The sequence below is a fragment of the Martes martes genome (assembly GCF_963455335.1).
Source record: "Martes martes genome assembly, chromosome: 5".
NCBI lineage: Eukaryota > Metazoa > Chordata > Mammalia > Carnivora > Mustelidae > Martes > Martes martes.
Window position 1 is genome coordinate 88677909 of NC_137892.1, and position 14818 is coordinate 88692726.

Consider the following 14818-nt stretch of genomic DNA (forward strand, 5'->3'; position numbering starts at 1 on the left):
AGTGCACCAAAGTCTCAACTCCATAGTTAAGACTATAGCAATATTCCTTCTTCATTAATTCCACACTTAGTTTCTGAAAAGAAAAATAAACCCACGGGCAAAACCACTATAATTAATTTAATTTTCAGAAATATCCAGCCGAACCTAAATCTAACTCACATAAAAGTACCTTTTGGAAGGGCAAGCAAGACACACCAATAAACTTTTTTATATTAGCAACATGTGATTATTGTAAAGTTGTTAATAATAAATTTAGATGGTAGGATTGTTTAGCAGTTACTACAGCCTAGAAAGGCTATAATCAATGTGTTCCTTTTTCTGACAAGTCTGATTACATGCTTAGTAAGGTTGGTGTTGGATATGACTAGATAACCCCCTTAGCAAGGAGCCTGAGAGAATTCCAAAGGTTACCCATCTGTTTATTATTACTTCAGTATGCTTGAGGTAAATACCTTTTATAGACTATGTTGTAACACTATGTAAAGATATGTCTTATTTGGTAGCAAAGATGTGCTATTAAGAAAATAAACCTAGTTGTATCTAATTAAAGAAGAAAAGTATATTTAAAAGGATAAAATCTTATACTTGTTTCATAGTGGCACAAAATACCTGAGTTCTGTTGGAACGTAGGTATAAAATTTTTATTTTTATTTTTTTAATAAATTTCTTATTTTTAGGGCCTCAGTCGGTTAAACACCTGCCTTCAGCTCAGGTCATGATCCCAGGGTCCTGGGATTGAGCCCTGCGTTGGGCCCCCTGCTCACTAAGGAGCCTGCTCCTCCCTCTCTGCTCATGCCTTCTCTTACTATCTCTGTTGCTGTCTCTCTCTCTCTCTCTCAAATAAATAAATAAAATCTTAAAATATATATATTTTAAAATTCTTAATTAATAACAACATGACCTGAGCAGACTCTCCTTGCATTTTACCATCCTACCCCAGGATCTTTCATCAGATGCTAGAATACCTCTAACACTATACACAGAGTTAGGCTGAGCCAAATGAAATCATTGATATTACCATTTTTGATGTTTAAAATGACAGTATTGTAGTTCAACCTAACACGGGTTTAACAGTATTTCACTCTTCGGTAGTGAACAGTCCTGAACTATCTCTTCACCCATCATGCAAACTTCTTTCCCTAAATATATTCTAATAAAAGAACCTCTAGGGGAATATAAAAATAATACATAATGTCCTTGTATATGTGGTTAATTCAACTGTACAGTAAACAATAGTTACAGACTTTCTGCCTCTCCACCTCCCCCCCTCCCCGCCAGCAGAACTGCCTTATCATTAAGTGCTGAACAATACTCTATTAAATATAGCTGGATGTTTTACATTTGCTTTTCTAATTTTGGTCAGGAATAAAAGGCAGCTTAGTTGCCAAACTTCACAAATTCAAAACTAATATAGAAAAATCCTGGGGTGCCTGGGTGGCTCAGTGGGTTAAGCCTCTGCCTTCGGCTCAGGTCATGGTCCCAGAGTCCAAGGATTGAGCCCCGAGTCAGACTCTCTGCTCAGCGGGGAGCCTGCTTCCTCCCCTCTCTCTCTGCCTGCCTTCTGCCTGCTTGTGATCTCTCTCTCTCTCTGTCAAATAAATAAATAAAATGTTAAAAAAAGAAAAATCCCAATAAGTACTTCATGAACTCTACACTTACTAAATAAAATACAGCAATAAAAGACCAGGATACAATACTTGTACTGTAGGAAAAACAGCTCTAACACAAACTGCTCCAGTTTAGGATTTTTTCTTCACAAGTTCTGGCCTCTTACAAATCCTTACTTGTGCTTCCCTTACCTTTGCTAATAAGAAACTGCACAGTGCACAAATGACCAGCTCTTGCAGCTTTCATCAAAGGTGTTCTTCCACCCTCAGATTCATGTTCCTATTAAAGAAACAAAAAAATAATCCAACAATGCCAATTCACTAACCATCTATTTTTAAACACTTAGTACAAATGACATGAGAAGTAAAATTTAATACTTACTGTAGCCACTTATACTACCTATCTCAATTCCTCCAAAATGTAGGATTAATTTCAGTCCACAGTACATGGTATAACTTTTTAAGGGCAAGTTCACTTTTGCACACCAAACAACAGCATTTAAAGATATTGCTTATGTTTAGTTTGAGCCTCAGAGAGAAATAGCCGCATTTTTCTAATCCCATGATCAAAAAGATGTTTTTCCTAACTATTCATATGAATTGTGAAAAAAGAACCTTAGTTTTACACATGATTAGGAAGATTCTGATCTTATCATATCAGAAACTAATAAGAACTCTATCACAGGACAGAAATCAGTCTCTCTCTCTTTTTAAATTTTATTTATTCAGAAACCAGTATCTAAAGAAAAGCACTACAGTATTGCAAGGGTAAAGAGGAAAGAAAAAAGGAAAAAACACACCAACGAGCAGACTTTTTTTTAGAATAGAAATTAAATATGTGAATAGTGAAAGGCAAAAGAAGCAGTTTTATAATAGCAGAAAGATTGCTGTTCCTTCTAGGAAGTTTGCCAGCAAGAGAAGTGAATGAGAAAACTGCATGCTACCATCCTAATATCAAGTGCCCCTAAAAGGAGCTTGTTAATATGCCAAGTAATACTGATGGGAGAACTTGAACTCTTATTACATTCATCTAAGTATTAAAATATAGCTGACTGATGAACACTGGATGCTGTATGTAAGCAACGAACCACTGAATTTTACTCCAGAAACCAATCTTGCACTGTATGTTAACTGAATTTTAAATAAAATAAACAAATAGGGTGCCTGGGTGTCTCAGTTGGTGGGGCATCTGATAAATGAATTTAGTAAGATTCTAGGATACAAAATCAATGTACAGAAATCCTCTGAATTTTTATACACTAATAATGAAGCAAGAGAAAGAGAAATTAAGAAAACAATCCTAGGGTACCAGGTGGCTCAGTTAAGTGTTTGCCTTCACCTCAGGTCATGATCCCAGAGTCCTGGGATCAAGTCCTGCCTCAGGCGCCCTTACTCAACGGGAGTCTGCTTCTTCCTCTGCCTCTTCCCTCTGCTCCAGCTCTCTCTCATATAAATAAATAAATAAATACATAAATAAATAAATAAATAAAATGTAGCTGATGCACTGCTTCTATGAAAAGTTTGCTCACCTATCCCATTTCATTATGTATGTAAACATTAATTTCTGTTGTTCTGGTCTTTTGTTACTAAGAAATACTTGATAAAGGGCGCCTGGGTGGCTCAGTCTCTGCATTTGGCTCAGGTCATGATCCCAGGCTCCTGGGATCAACCCTCACGTAGGGCTCCCTTCTCAGTGGGGAGTCTGCTTCTCCCTATCCCTCTGCCCCTCCAGTCTTGATCTCCAGGACTGAGTTTGAGTCCCACACTGGGTGTGGAAATGACTTAAAAAATAGTCTCTTTTTTAAAAAGATGTATTTATTTATTTTAGAGAGAGCGCATGTGAAAAAGCAGGAGGGGCAGAGAGAGAGGAAGGGAAAATCTCAAGCAGCCTCCAAGCTGAGTGTGGAGCCCAATAAGGGGCTTGATCACATGACCCTGAGATCATGACCTTTTCTGAAATCAAGAGTCAGAGTCTTAACCATCTAAGTCACCCAGATGCCCCTAAAAAATAAAATCTTTAGAAAAAAAAAATAGTGTGCTCTGCCAATAGGATACTTTTCAGTCTGTTAAATAACTACAGCTAATCTACAATTTAGGCAAACTAACAATGAGAAATAAGTAGACTGTCAGCCCAATGGAAACTTTAAACTGGCCTGCAGTGACATGAATTACACTCTAAAAAAGATTTAAAAATTTTTACCTTGATAGTACAGAATCTCTCAACTTCTTATAAAAATTAATTTATGTTTTGACTTCTTGTTATACATATTGATGAGGTGACACTCTTTACTAATTTTAAAATATAGAAGATGGTTAACACAGGTGATGTTTTGGAATGGATTTTGAATTTACATTCAAATGTAAGCAAATCTAACATTCTAGAAATCTACTTAAAACAAAATGGAATATACCTTATGAAAACCTCATTCAGGGGCGCCTGGGTGGCTCAGTGGGTTAAGCCTCTGCCTTCGGCTCAGGTCATGATCCCAGGGTCCTGGGATGGAGCCCCGCATCGGCTCTCTGCTCACCAGGGAGCCTCCCTCCCCCTCTCTCTCTGCCTGCCTCTCTGCCTACTTGTGATCTGTCAAATAAATAAATAAAATCTTAAAAAAAAAAAAAAGAAAAGAAAACCTCATTCAGAAAGACCTAGAAAGTTGTTCAGTTTCTTCACGTCACTTTTTTCCTGAATTATCAATGCAATCAACTACACACTGGAAATAAATTGCTCCTATGGCAATGTTGTTATTTCCACTCCTGACTCAAGGCCTTTCTGCTCAAGCTGTTCTTTCTTCCCTGTAACACTTTTCTATTAGCTCCTTTTCATCCTTCACATCTCAAGCTAAGTGTTACTTCCTCAAGGTAGACCTCCTTGAACTTCCTGACTCAATTACTCTATTACAAATCTTCCTCGACTTATGATGGGGTTATGTATGGATAAACCCATTTTAAGTTGAAAATACCTTAAGTGTAAAGTGCATTTAATATACCTAACCTACAGAATATCATAGCTTAGCTTAGCCTACCTTAAACATGCTCAGAGCATTTGCCCACAGTTGGGACAAAATCATCAAGCACAAAGTCTCCTCCATAATAAAGTACTTAAAATCTCATGTAATGAATGAACACTGTACTGAAAGTGAATAACATAATGATTCTATGAGTTCATGATGGTTGTGAGTGCATTGGTTGTTTATCCTTGAGATTATCTGGCTCACCGTAGCTGCTGCTCCCTGCTGCTGTCCAGCATCATGACAGTATCTTATCATATATCGCCAGCCCAGGAAAATGTCAAAATTCAAAATTCGAAGTATGGTTTCTACTAAATGCGTATCACTTTTGCACCTTCATAAAGTCAAAAAATCCGAAGTGAACCATCATAAGTTCAGGACCATCTGTATGTACATAGCTATATGAACCACTCCTTCATAAGTTTCAATCATATATTAGTTTGTATAACTATTTGGCTAACATGTCTCTGCCACTAAACTGTAAGCTGCATGAGAACACCAATCATGTCATTTTTGCATACCATTACATTACATACCTAACATCTAAAACAACAAACTGCTCCAAGAAGGAGCCTAAGTGTAACTGACCTCTCAAATCTTCCTTCTTAGTACTGAGGTTTGAAGTTTTAATTTTCTACTAGGTAAATAAGAGAAAGAAAAGTTAATTTAACAAGAAATTAAGGGTAGTAGCTAAACTCAGATTTAGACATTCATTATCTGCATTTGATAATACATTGTTACTAGAACATGGGTGGGCAATATTAACATCACTTTTCTTTTCTTTTTTCTTTCTTTCTTCTCTCTTAGGCCTAGCAGTGACACCCATCAGCATAGGTCCCGTGAGTAATGGCAAAGACAAAAGACTGTGAAAGCCCAGCTTTAGAACAAACTTAAAATAACTGTTAGTTCTGCATACATAAAATATTATGATAGCTCTTAAATGATAAAAAATCAGAAAGTATAGTCCCAAGATCCTCACCCCAAATCAAATTTCAAAATTCAACACACTAATAAAATTTCTGAAATAAAAGGTGTGAAAAGCTATTTTATTTTCCTCCCTAAAAATAGATGCATGCATTCTTTGGTTTTGAAAAACATAATTATATTTGAGAAAATGGTAGGTAAAAGAATGCCCCAACTTTTTAATATATTTATAGTATTTCATGTCCTAAAATCAATAATGTAAATCCTGCAACATATATAAGTTGCCCCAAGATATCTGACCACTAAGTCCTTCTCTTAAAATAGGAATCAGGGACGCCTGGGTGGCTCAGTCAGATGAGTGGCCAATTCCTGATTTTGCCACAGGTCATGTTCTTGGGGTCCCAGGACAGAGCCCTGCACTGGGCTCTGCACTCAGCGGTGAGTCCGCTTGAGCCTCTCTCTCTCTCTGCCCCCCACCCCTGCTCTCTTGTGCGCACGCACGCGCTCTCTTTCTCATTCTAAATAAATCCCTAAAATAGGGGGGTGCCTGGGTGGCTCAGTGGGTTAAAGCTTCTGCCTTCGGCTCAGGTCATGATCTCAGGGTCCTGGGATCGAGCCCCGCATCGGGCTCTCTGCTCGGCGGGGAGCCTGCTTCCTCCTCTCTCTCTCTGTCTGCCTCTCTGCCTACCTGTGACCTCTGCCTGTCAAATAAATAAATAAAATCTTTAAAAAAAAATAAAATAAAATATGAATCAAATTTGTATATACTACTTACTTATGAACGTTGGGTTTGTTAAGCCAATATTTGCTCAAGATCAATCAAATTTTAGGATTTAAATTATGGTATTTTTCCTTCATGAACAAAGAAAATTATTTTCCAAGGTTATAAACTTAAATATTGTACATTGTAACATTTCTTCTTTCTCTGTTCTTGGAAATAGCCAGAACAACGTACGGTTTATTTATTCCTTGAGCATCTGGTAAAACTCACCTATATATTTATCTGAACTACTTCTTTTCATTGGATAGATGATTTTAAACTACTGATTCAATGTGTAATACACTTATCGTTCTACTGAGGTTTCCTATTCATGAGTCAATTTTGATAAATTTATATTTTCATGGAAAAAATCAGCATTCATTTCATGCAAGTATTCAAATTTATTGATGTTCATATGATTGCCTTATAAATTTTCATGATCTCTACTGTATCATATAGTCATAACTCCCTTTAAATTTCTACCATTTACTTGTGCATTCCCCCCCTTTTTTAAATGATTTTATTTATTTATTTGACAGACAGAGGTTACAAGTAGGCAAGAGAGGCAGGCAGGGAGAGAGAGGAGGAAGCAGGCTCTCCGCGGAGCAGAGAGCCTGATGTGGGACTCGATCCCAGGACCCTGGGATCATGACCTGAGCCGAAGGCAGCGGCTTTAACCCACTGAGCCACCCAGGTGCCCTGCATTTCCCCTTTTTAACAAATAGTCTTCCTTATTTTATCTATTTCAGTAGTTGTGTTTTGTTTTTATTAAATCAGTTTTTAAGTTTGGTCTTCTTCCCTATTTTTTATTCCTATTTTTTGTTGTTTTCTATTCTATTAATTTTGCTTTTATCTTTATTATTACTTTACTTTGTGGTGCTTTTTGTTGTCCTTTTATAAGCTCCATTTACTTTCATTTTATATATTAAAAAAACTTTTCCTTCTAAGGACCACTTTAGCTGTATCCTCTCACCTAAGTTTTGATGTGTAGTTTTTGTGATAATTTCTCTGTAATTTTCACTATGATTGCCTCGTTAACCCATGAATTATATAAAAGTATTTTTTCTTCACCCTATAGGTGAATGGGATTTTTTTAAAAAAAGGTTTTATTATTAATTTGTAATTTCAAATCAATAAAGATCAAAGAATTTAGTCCATGTGACTAAGGAGTTTGTTTTAAAGACTTTGTAGCCTAAAACATGGACAATTTTATTCATGTTCCATGTACTGGAAAAGAATTCATAGTATATATAATAGAAATAGAATGTTAGCTACTTCCAAGCAAATCTGATTTTTCTATTCTTAACAATTGCTTTATCTCTTTGATCAGTTTCATACAGAAGTCTGTGGGAAAAAATCCTATCACCACAAATATAGACCTATCTTTCTTGTAACTTTGTAATTTTCTATTTTCTTTAGAAGGTAGATTGTTACTGATTAATAACTGTTATATCAGTTGAAGGAACATTTATCTCTAAAAATGCTTTTGGCTTAAAATCCCATTTCAGGGGGCACTTGGGCAGCTCAGTCATTAAGCATCTGCCTTTGGCTTTGGTCATGATCCCAGTGTCCTGGGATGGACCCCCATATAAGGCTCCCTGCCAAGCAGGGAGCCTGCTTCTCCCTCTACAGCTCCCCTGTGCTTGCATTCTCTCTCTCGCTATCTCTGTCATAAATAAATAAAATCTTTTTTAAAAATCCTATTTCACTGGATATTAATATTGCCTTATTAACTTTTTCCATCACTTTGTCAATCTTCCCCTATTAGTTCACTTTAGATTTATCCCCGAAGACAGAATTTGCTAGATTTTCATTTTTAATCTAATTCAAAAGTCTTTCCCTTTAACTACTGTGTTCAACAGATTTATATTTGTTCTGATTACTGACATATTTTGCAAAAAAAAAAAAAAAAATCTTTAAAGCTATTCAGTACCTGATCCTTCTCTCCTGAACAACAGAGGGACTCTAGCATGGCTTTTCAACCTTTTAACACATCCTTCTGAATTTCATGCTACTGCTGTCTAGAACTTTAGTATTACTTTGGTTTTAAGAATAAAAATTTAGGTGTTGTATTAAAAATTTATATTTATAATATGTTTTACTAATTTCTTTGCTTACCGTAGCTTCCTGCATCCCACGCCTTCCTCCAGGATATATCTGTCTCCTTATTGATGTATATATCTTTTAGTAGTTCTTTTGGCAAGGATCTGAGGTGGTAAGCTCTTTTATCCTTTGTAGATCTGAAAATAAGTTTATTTTTCCTTCTCTGGAAGAGTAGTTGAGTACAGAATTCTATTTTTTTTCTGGTATTTGGAGGATATTACTTCCCACTGTCTTCTGTGATTATTACTGTTGATGAGAATCTGCTGTCAAAAATTTGATTGTTGTTCCTTTGAAGTAATGCACTTTTTCCCTTCTAGTAGCTTCTAAAATATTATTATCTTTCAAATTCTACAGTTTCATTTGATTTTACTAATTTTTCAATCAAGTATTCATGTCTGGCTCCAATTTCAGAAAATTCTCTATCATTATATCTTCAAACATTGCCTCTACTGTGTATTTCTATCCTCTCATTCAGAAATTTCAAATGTGTGGTAGAGCTTCTCAATCTACCCTCTTTTTCTCAATTTCTCTTTCATAAAACCTTCCATTTCTTTATCTTTATGCTATATTCTGTTATTTCTCATTTAATCACCTGATACACTAATTTTTTATTCAACTGAGTCCAATATATTGTTTATCCCATATATATTTTATTTCCACAACTTTCCCTCTCACAAAATTAACATTTTTTATTTCATACCCATCTGTCCTTAATTCATAATTATTGGCTTTTGTTTCATTGTTTCATGTTGTTTTATGGCTACTGGTTACAGTTTAAAATAAGCATGTTTTATTAAAGTCTTTTATTTCAATTGCTTGAGCTTGAAGTCTCCTGTTTTGCTGCTTTTTGTTTGTTTGCTACATCTTGACTATCTCTCCATGTAGATTTGCTCTTGAGCTTCATAATTCTTTTGAAAAGCTCAATTTGCATGAGAGTTTTTTCTTTTATTTCTATTTACAAACTTATCCCTTCTCATCAGATGATCTGAAAGTTGCCTGAATCTGACCCTGAAAGTCCATGTCAGCAAGAGATCTTTGTTGGCAACTTAAACTTCTGGTCTCATTGAATTTTTTTAGTTCTGCTCACTAAGTCAAAAAATAGAGGGGCACCTGGGTGGCTCAGTGGGTTAAGCCTCTGCCTTCAGCTCAGGTCATGATCCCAGGGTCCTGGGATCGAGCCCCGCATCGGGCTCTCTGCTCGATGGGGAGCCTGCTTCCCCCCTCCTCTCTCTGCCAGCCTCCCTGCCTACTTGTGATCTCTGTCTGCCAAATCAATAAATAAAGTCTTAAAAAAAAAAGTGTCTTCCAAGTTCTTAGTTACACGGTTGTCTTTTTATCTTCATTCTACCAAGAACAAGTAGATCATTTCTAACTGCAACAAGAAGTTGATTGTAGTTTTTCCCCCCATCTTTGTTCACAGGTGGGGCAATGAGGTCCCCAGTTCCTTGCTTCAGTCAAATAGACAAGATCTACTTACCTGTTCCATTTGTGATGCATTCAGTCCCTATTGCCTACAGAAACTGAAATCCCAGCCCCCACGCTCCCCTTTTCTTTAAATTTTAATTCTCCTTGGGCATATAGCTTCAGCTGTGGATCCATGCTCCACTTCTAGTCTAGTGTTCTTTAATCTTTTTTCTGACTGTAGCTACAGAGTCTTAGTTTGTTTTTCTCCCATACTTTATTTATTATATCTACATACTTGAAACAACAGAGAGCAGAGAGGTTTCAAAATACACTAACACTGACTTTACCTTCTTGACTGGATGTCATTTGTACTTATATTTAAACAAACTTGAGATAGCTGAAAAGGACTCATTCAAAATACAATAACCTAGAAAGAGAGAACTTGTTTCTGTGGCCTTTAAAAGAAAAGGTATTAGGAATTTTGTGTACTTCACAAATAGTTTTAGATCAAGAAAAAAATAGATAAAAGTTTTCTAGCTTTGAATAGTAAAACTAAAAAATCTGTACATTATTCCTTAATAAAAACTTAACATTTAAAAAGTAGGTCATATTTAAAGTTAATTAAGGTAAGCTAATTAATAATGGTTGAACTATATTGATAAATGGATAATTAGAACTTTGTAAGTCCCCTAAAATCTTATCCATGAAAAATACACTGCAAGGTTTTGGTTCTGAGTAATAAGTACTAGGAGGAAAAGGCTGCATTTTTTTTTCCCCATTTGGATTTGGATAACAAAATTTAATTTAAAATTAAGTTTATTTTTTAAAAAGTTAGTTGATTTCCCTTAAAATCATAGTCATGCACACCCAAGGTACACATCTAAGGATCGTAACTATATTACAGAGGCAGTACTTCTTCGAGTTGGAGGAGGACATTGTCAAGGGAAAGACCAGAATCACAGAAGAGGGAGAGGAGACTGTTTTATACTATATATGTACGAGGATTCTAATGTTCTCCCTTGGGGGGGTATGTTCTTCCAATCCACCACTGTATTTTAATTATTACTTTAGTGATCTTCTCTTACTGATCTTATTCATATCCCTTAGGACAACTGAGATGGAAAAAAGATTGAGGCACTACTCTAGGGCTTGTGTTTAGCTCAGTTTCTAAAAATCACAAGTAAAACAGAAAAACCAAACTTACTCGGTTTGGCTGGAGAAAGAATGATGGATTATAAAGCAAAGATGGAAAAGGAAGAGAACTCAACACTAATGCAAAGTAATTGACGGACTCTAGCAATGTCTCAAAGTGTGGAATATGGAGAACTTGCCATCAGCATCTCCTGGGATATCATTTAAAATGCAGAGTCCCCATTTCAGATCTACTAAATCTGAATCTCTAATAAAAGTGGGGCCACAAAGCTCATTTAAAAAAAAGTACCCCAAGTTTTTGAGACTTACAGCTTAGAGAAGAGATTTATAATCATGTTTCCTTTAACCAATCTGAGAAGAAAGAAATACTTTATCTGAAATAACACTCAGCTTTACATTCTTGATAGGAGCCTGAGATACTATACAACTGAGTAAAAATTCATATTTTCACATAATGTTTTGTGAAATATATTATTTACTTGGTTCAAAATAGAATGAATATAGCAGCTTCTCATTCAACAGGACAGTAATGAAGATCCTTAACAAGCATTTTGATTTAAGAGTGGCTTGATATTGAAAAATTTATTTTAGAAGGCCTAAGCTAACTGTGATATAATCACAATTTATTCCTGATTTTAAAATTAAGCACTGCTTCCTGAGTTTAAACAAATCTCTCTGAATTAAAATGGATACCAAATTTGCTTGACTCTTAAAATCATGAGGCACAAATTCAAAACATTTTCTCAAAAGAAATGTTTGCTTATGAATAAGTATTTACCTTCTTAAAAACCAATTTCAAAATGAAATTACGGGGGGCAATTTTACAAAAATAATTTTAAGTTTATAGAAACTAATGGCATGAATAATATATAGTAAATGCTTCACCTAATTTTTTTTTGAGGATTATATAAAAAACAATCCAATATAACTCCCTAAGCTTGAGTTTCAGATTTCTGATGAACAAAGCTGAATGCAAAGGACTTTAAAACTGAGGATTTCTCTCTGTAGTATGTTGAATCTCCCAGTAAGGAAGAATGCAAAAGAACCATCTGAATAAGAAAATCTATCTTCACCTAAGAAATTTTTTAGGAATACCACATAAAAAGAATACTAAGGAAGCAAACTACTAGTAACATAAATCTCTTCTTATTGGAACTTCATAATCTTTTTCAATTGAAGAAAATTTCCTTTGTCACCCAGCAAGGTCCTGGAACTTCTTGGCTGTAATTCAGATATCCAGAGTTTTGGTTACCTACAACATCTATTCCTTATGTAGTAGCTTACAAGCATCAAAGGCCTCCCTCACCTGATGCTTGGCCGGATCTATGCCCTCCAAAATAGTCTTCATGTCCTCCTGCTTGTCCTGTGAAAGGAAAAAGAAGAACTCACGGATCTTATTCCAAAAATGAAAATCACATTTGGCCATGAAGACCTTGTGACTGGTATTTCAGGTGCTGGGCTTTGTAAACTCAGGATCTTCAACTAAAGAGATTCTCATCTATAGAGATCATAATCTCAGAAGCAGACTATGATTTTTTTTTAAGGGTCTGATAATGTGGTTCTCTAAAATATAACTTCAGTATAAACTTTCACACACAGAAAAATTCTGCTGAATTACTTGAACTCATGCCTTTGTCTTGAAATACAACTAGAGCCACAGAATCAAGAGCAGTATCTTAATATCTAACCAAGGAAAATATTTAAAATCAAAGGAACTGGGAATATCAGAAGTTGGGAGAAAAAGTAAGGAAAATACTATAAAGTGTTTAAGTAGTTATATAAGTTTTCTCCCTGAGAAATGCCCTTGGCACTCATGCTTTTCAACTAAATCAGGAACTTCCAAAGAACTTGAGATATGGAATAGATCTATTTTTTTCTCAATCTAAAGTTGTGACAGAAAGTATCTGAAGGTGAGATAGGGATACAGTAGAAAAAACAGCAATAACCTTTTCAGTCACTAACCAGAGAACTAAGTCCCCAATAAAAGAAACATGGCCTAGATAAAGTTTCACTCTTTTTTTTAACTCTTTAAAAAAGGATTTATTTATATATTTGAGAGAGAGAGAGAGAGAGAGAGAGAGAGAGCATGTGCAGCACGCACAAGGGGATGTGCAGAGGGAGAGGGAGAGGGAGAGAATCTCAAGCAGATTTCCCCCTGAGTAGGGACTCAGGTGGATGGCCAAGGCTCATCTCCTGACCCTTGAGACAACAACCTGAGCTGAAATCGTAAGTCTGGCGCTTAACCACCTGAGCCACCCAGGTGCTCCGAGAAAACTTCACCCTTAAGTCACTCCTACCTCTTCTTTGGGTGATGTGCTTACCTTAGGGGATGTATGCTCCTATGATGGAGACTTGGTGAGTAAGTATGCTGAGACAACTATATAATCTGAAGAAGCTATCAGGATTCCTCTCCCTGCCCCATCCCCACATGATGTTCAATAAATAGCCAGCCTCATTCAAATATAAATAATAAGCACAGAGTATCCAATAGAGAACATACTAAGAAATTCCTATAAAAATGGAAACAATAAATTTTTAGTCAAATATCCCCTATACTTCCAAATAAAGAGAACCTGAATTCTTTATTTTTTTTTTTAAAGATTTTATTTATTTACTTGACAGACAGAGATCACAAGTAGGCAGAGAGGCAGGCAGAGAGAGAGGAGAGAGCAGGCTCTCCACGGAGCAGAGAGCCCGATGCGGGGCTCAATCCCAGGACCCTGGGATCATGACCTGAGCCGAAGGCAGAGGCTTTAACCCACTGAGCCATCCAGGCGCCCCGAGAACCTGAATTCTTTAAATAACTGAATAAAGTGATATAACAAGAAAAGTTCTAAAAATAAGTTGGAAGAAGAGAAAAAACTAAATCATGAAATCATGAAAATCACATAGAAGCAGAAATGTACAGAAAAAAATAGTGACCTGGAGGATGGGCTTAAGAAAAACAATGCGGAGGAAAAAAGAAAGAAATGCAAAGAATTAGACATAAAGATAAAAGAAACAAGAAGAATCCAATATACCAATAATAAATATCCCAGAAGAAAGCAGAATAGAAAAAGAAACATTCAAGGATATAATACAAGAAAACTGGAGGAGGGGGAGAAGAGAAGACCTAACAAGATGACCTAAAATCTTCTCACTAATTTCCAGGAAAAATTACATAAAATAATAAACACCAAGACATAGTCTGATGAACTCTCAGAAGTTTAAAAGTATAATGAAAGACTCTTATGATAATCCAGGCAAAAAAGGGAAGTAACTTACACATAATAGAGAATATTCCAGCAAGCTTTGGAAATATTCAGTACCAGAAGACAGTACAATAGAGGGTTTTAAATTTTGAGGAGAAAAAAGAAGCAATTCAATAATTCTATATATGGCTACATTCATTCATAAATACAACATATAGTAGACTCAAAAATGCAAGCATCTGTGAATTCATTTTTTGGAGGAGGAAAGTAAATTCAAATCAAAATGCCAATATCAGCCAGCCAAAAGGGAGTCAGGTTTAGGAACTCAGGAATTATAAGGCTACCTACTACAAGAATTGTAAGATAAACAGTGAATCCCCTAAATACACAGTTAAAGTTAAACAACATGAGAAATAGTGTAAAAAAAAAGACTGTAAATATAAATGTTATAAAAAAGTGACAATACAAAAAAAAAAAAAAACTCATGCAAATCCTATGGGGGAAGATATATTATTCTCCTCTTTCAGAATGAAATCAATATTGTCTGAATACTTGATTTTCTTGAAAAAAATCAATGTTAAGGAAATTAAAATATTTCAAAATTTGCATTTGTAGATGATGTCTGAATACTCTTTCGGAAAGTAATTTTACACCTGTGTTTTATGTAGT

The 14818-nt window shown here is 35.5% G+C and overlaps 1 protein-coding gene across 13 annotated transcripts in view; it reads right to left on the reverse strand.

Annotated features, from left to right (window-relative positions):
- LOC308343096 (ankyrin repeat and KH domain-containing protein 1) overlaps positions 1-14818 on the reverse strand; it is a gene marked incomplete at its 3' end in the record, with an annotated part of 131354 nt that overhangs the window by 52253 nt on the left and 64283 nt on the right. For 8 of the 13 annotated variants that reach the window (XM_080804000.1, XM_080804005.1, XM_080804004.1 and 5 more), the window contains exons 11-12: positions 12265-12321; positions 1800-1887 (exon numbers count right to left, since the gene is read on the reverse strand). In XM_080804000.1, coding sequence (XP_080660126.1) covers positions 1800-1887; positions 12265-12321 — 145 coding nt within the window. Of the gene's footprint in view, positions 1-1799; positions 1888-12247; positions 12322-14818 lie in introns of those variants that run through there. The other 5 variants (XM_080804001.1, XM_080804006.1, XM_080804011.1 and 2 more) reach the window with 2 other exon arrangements.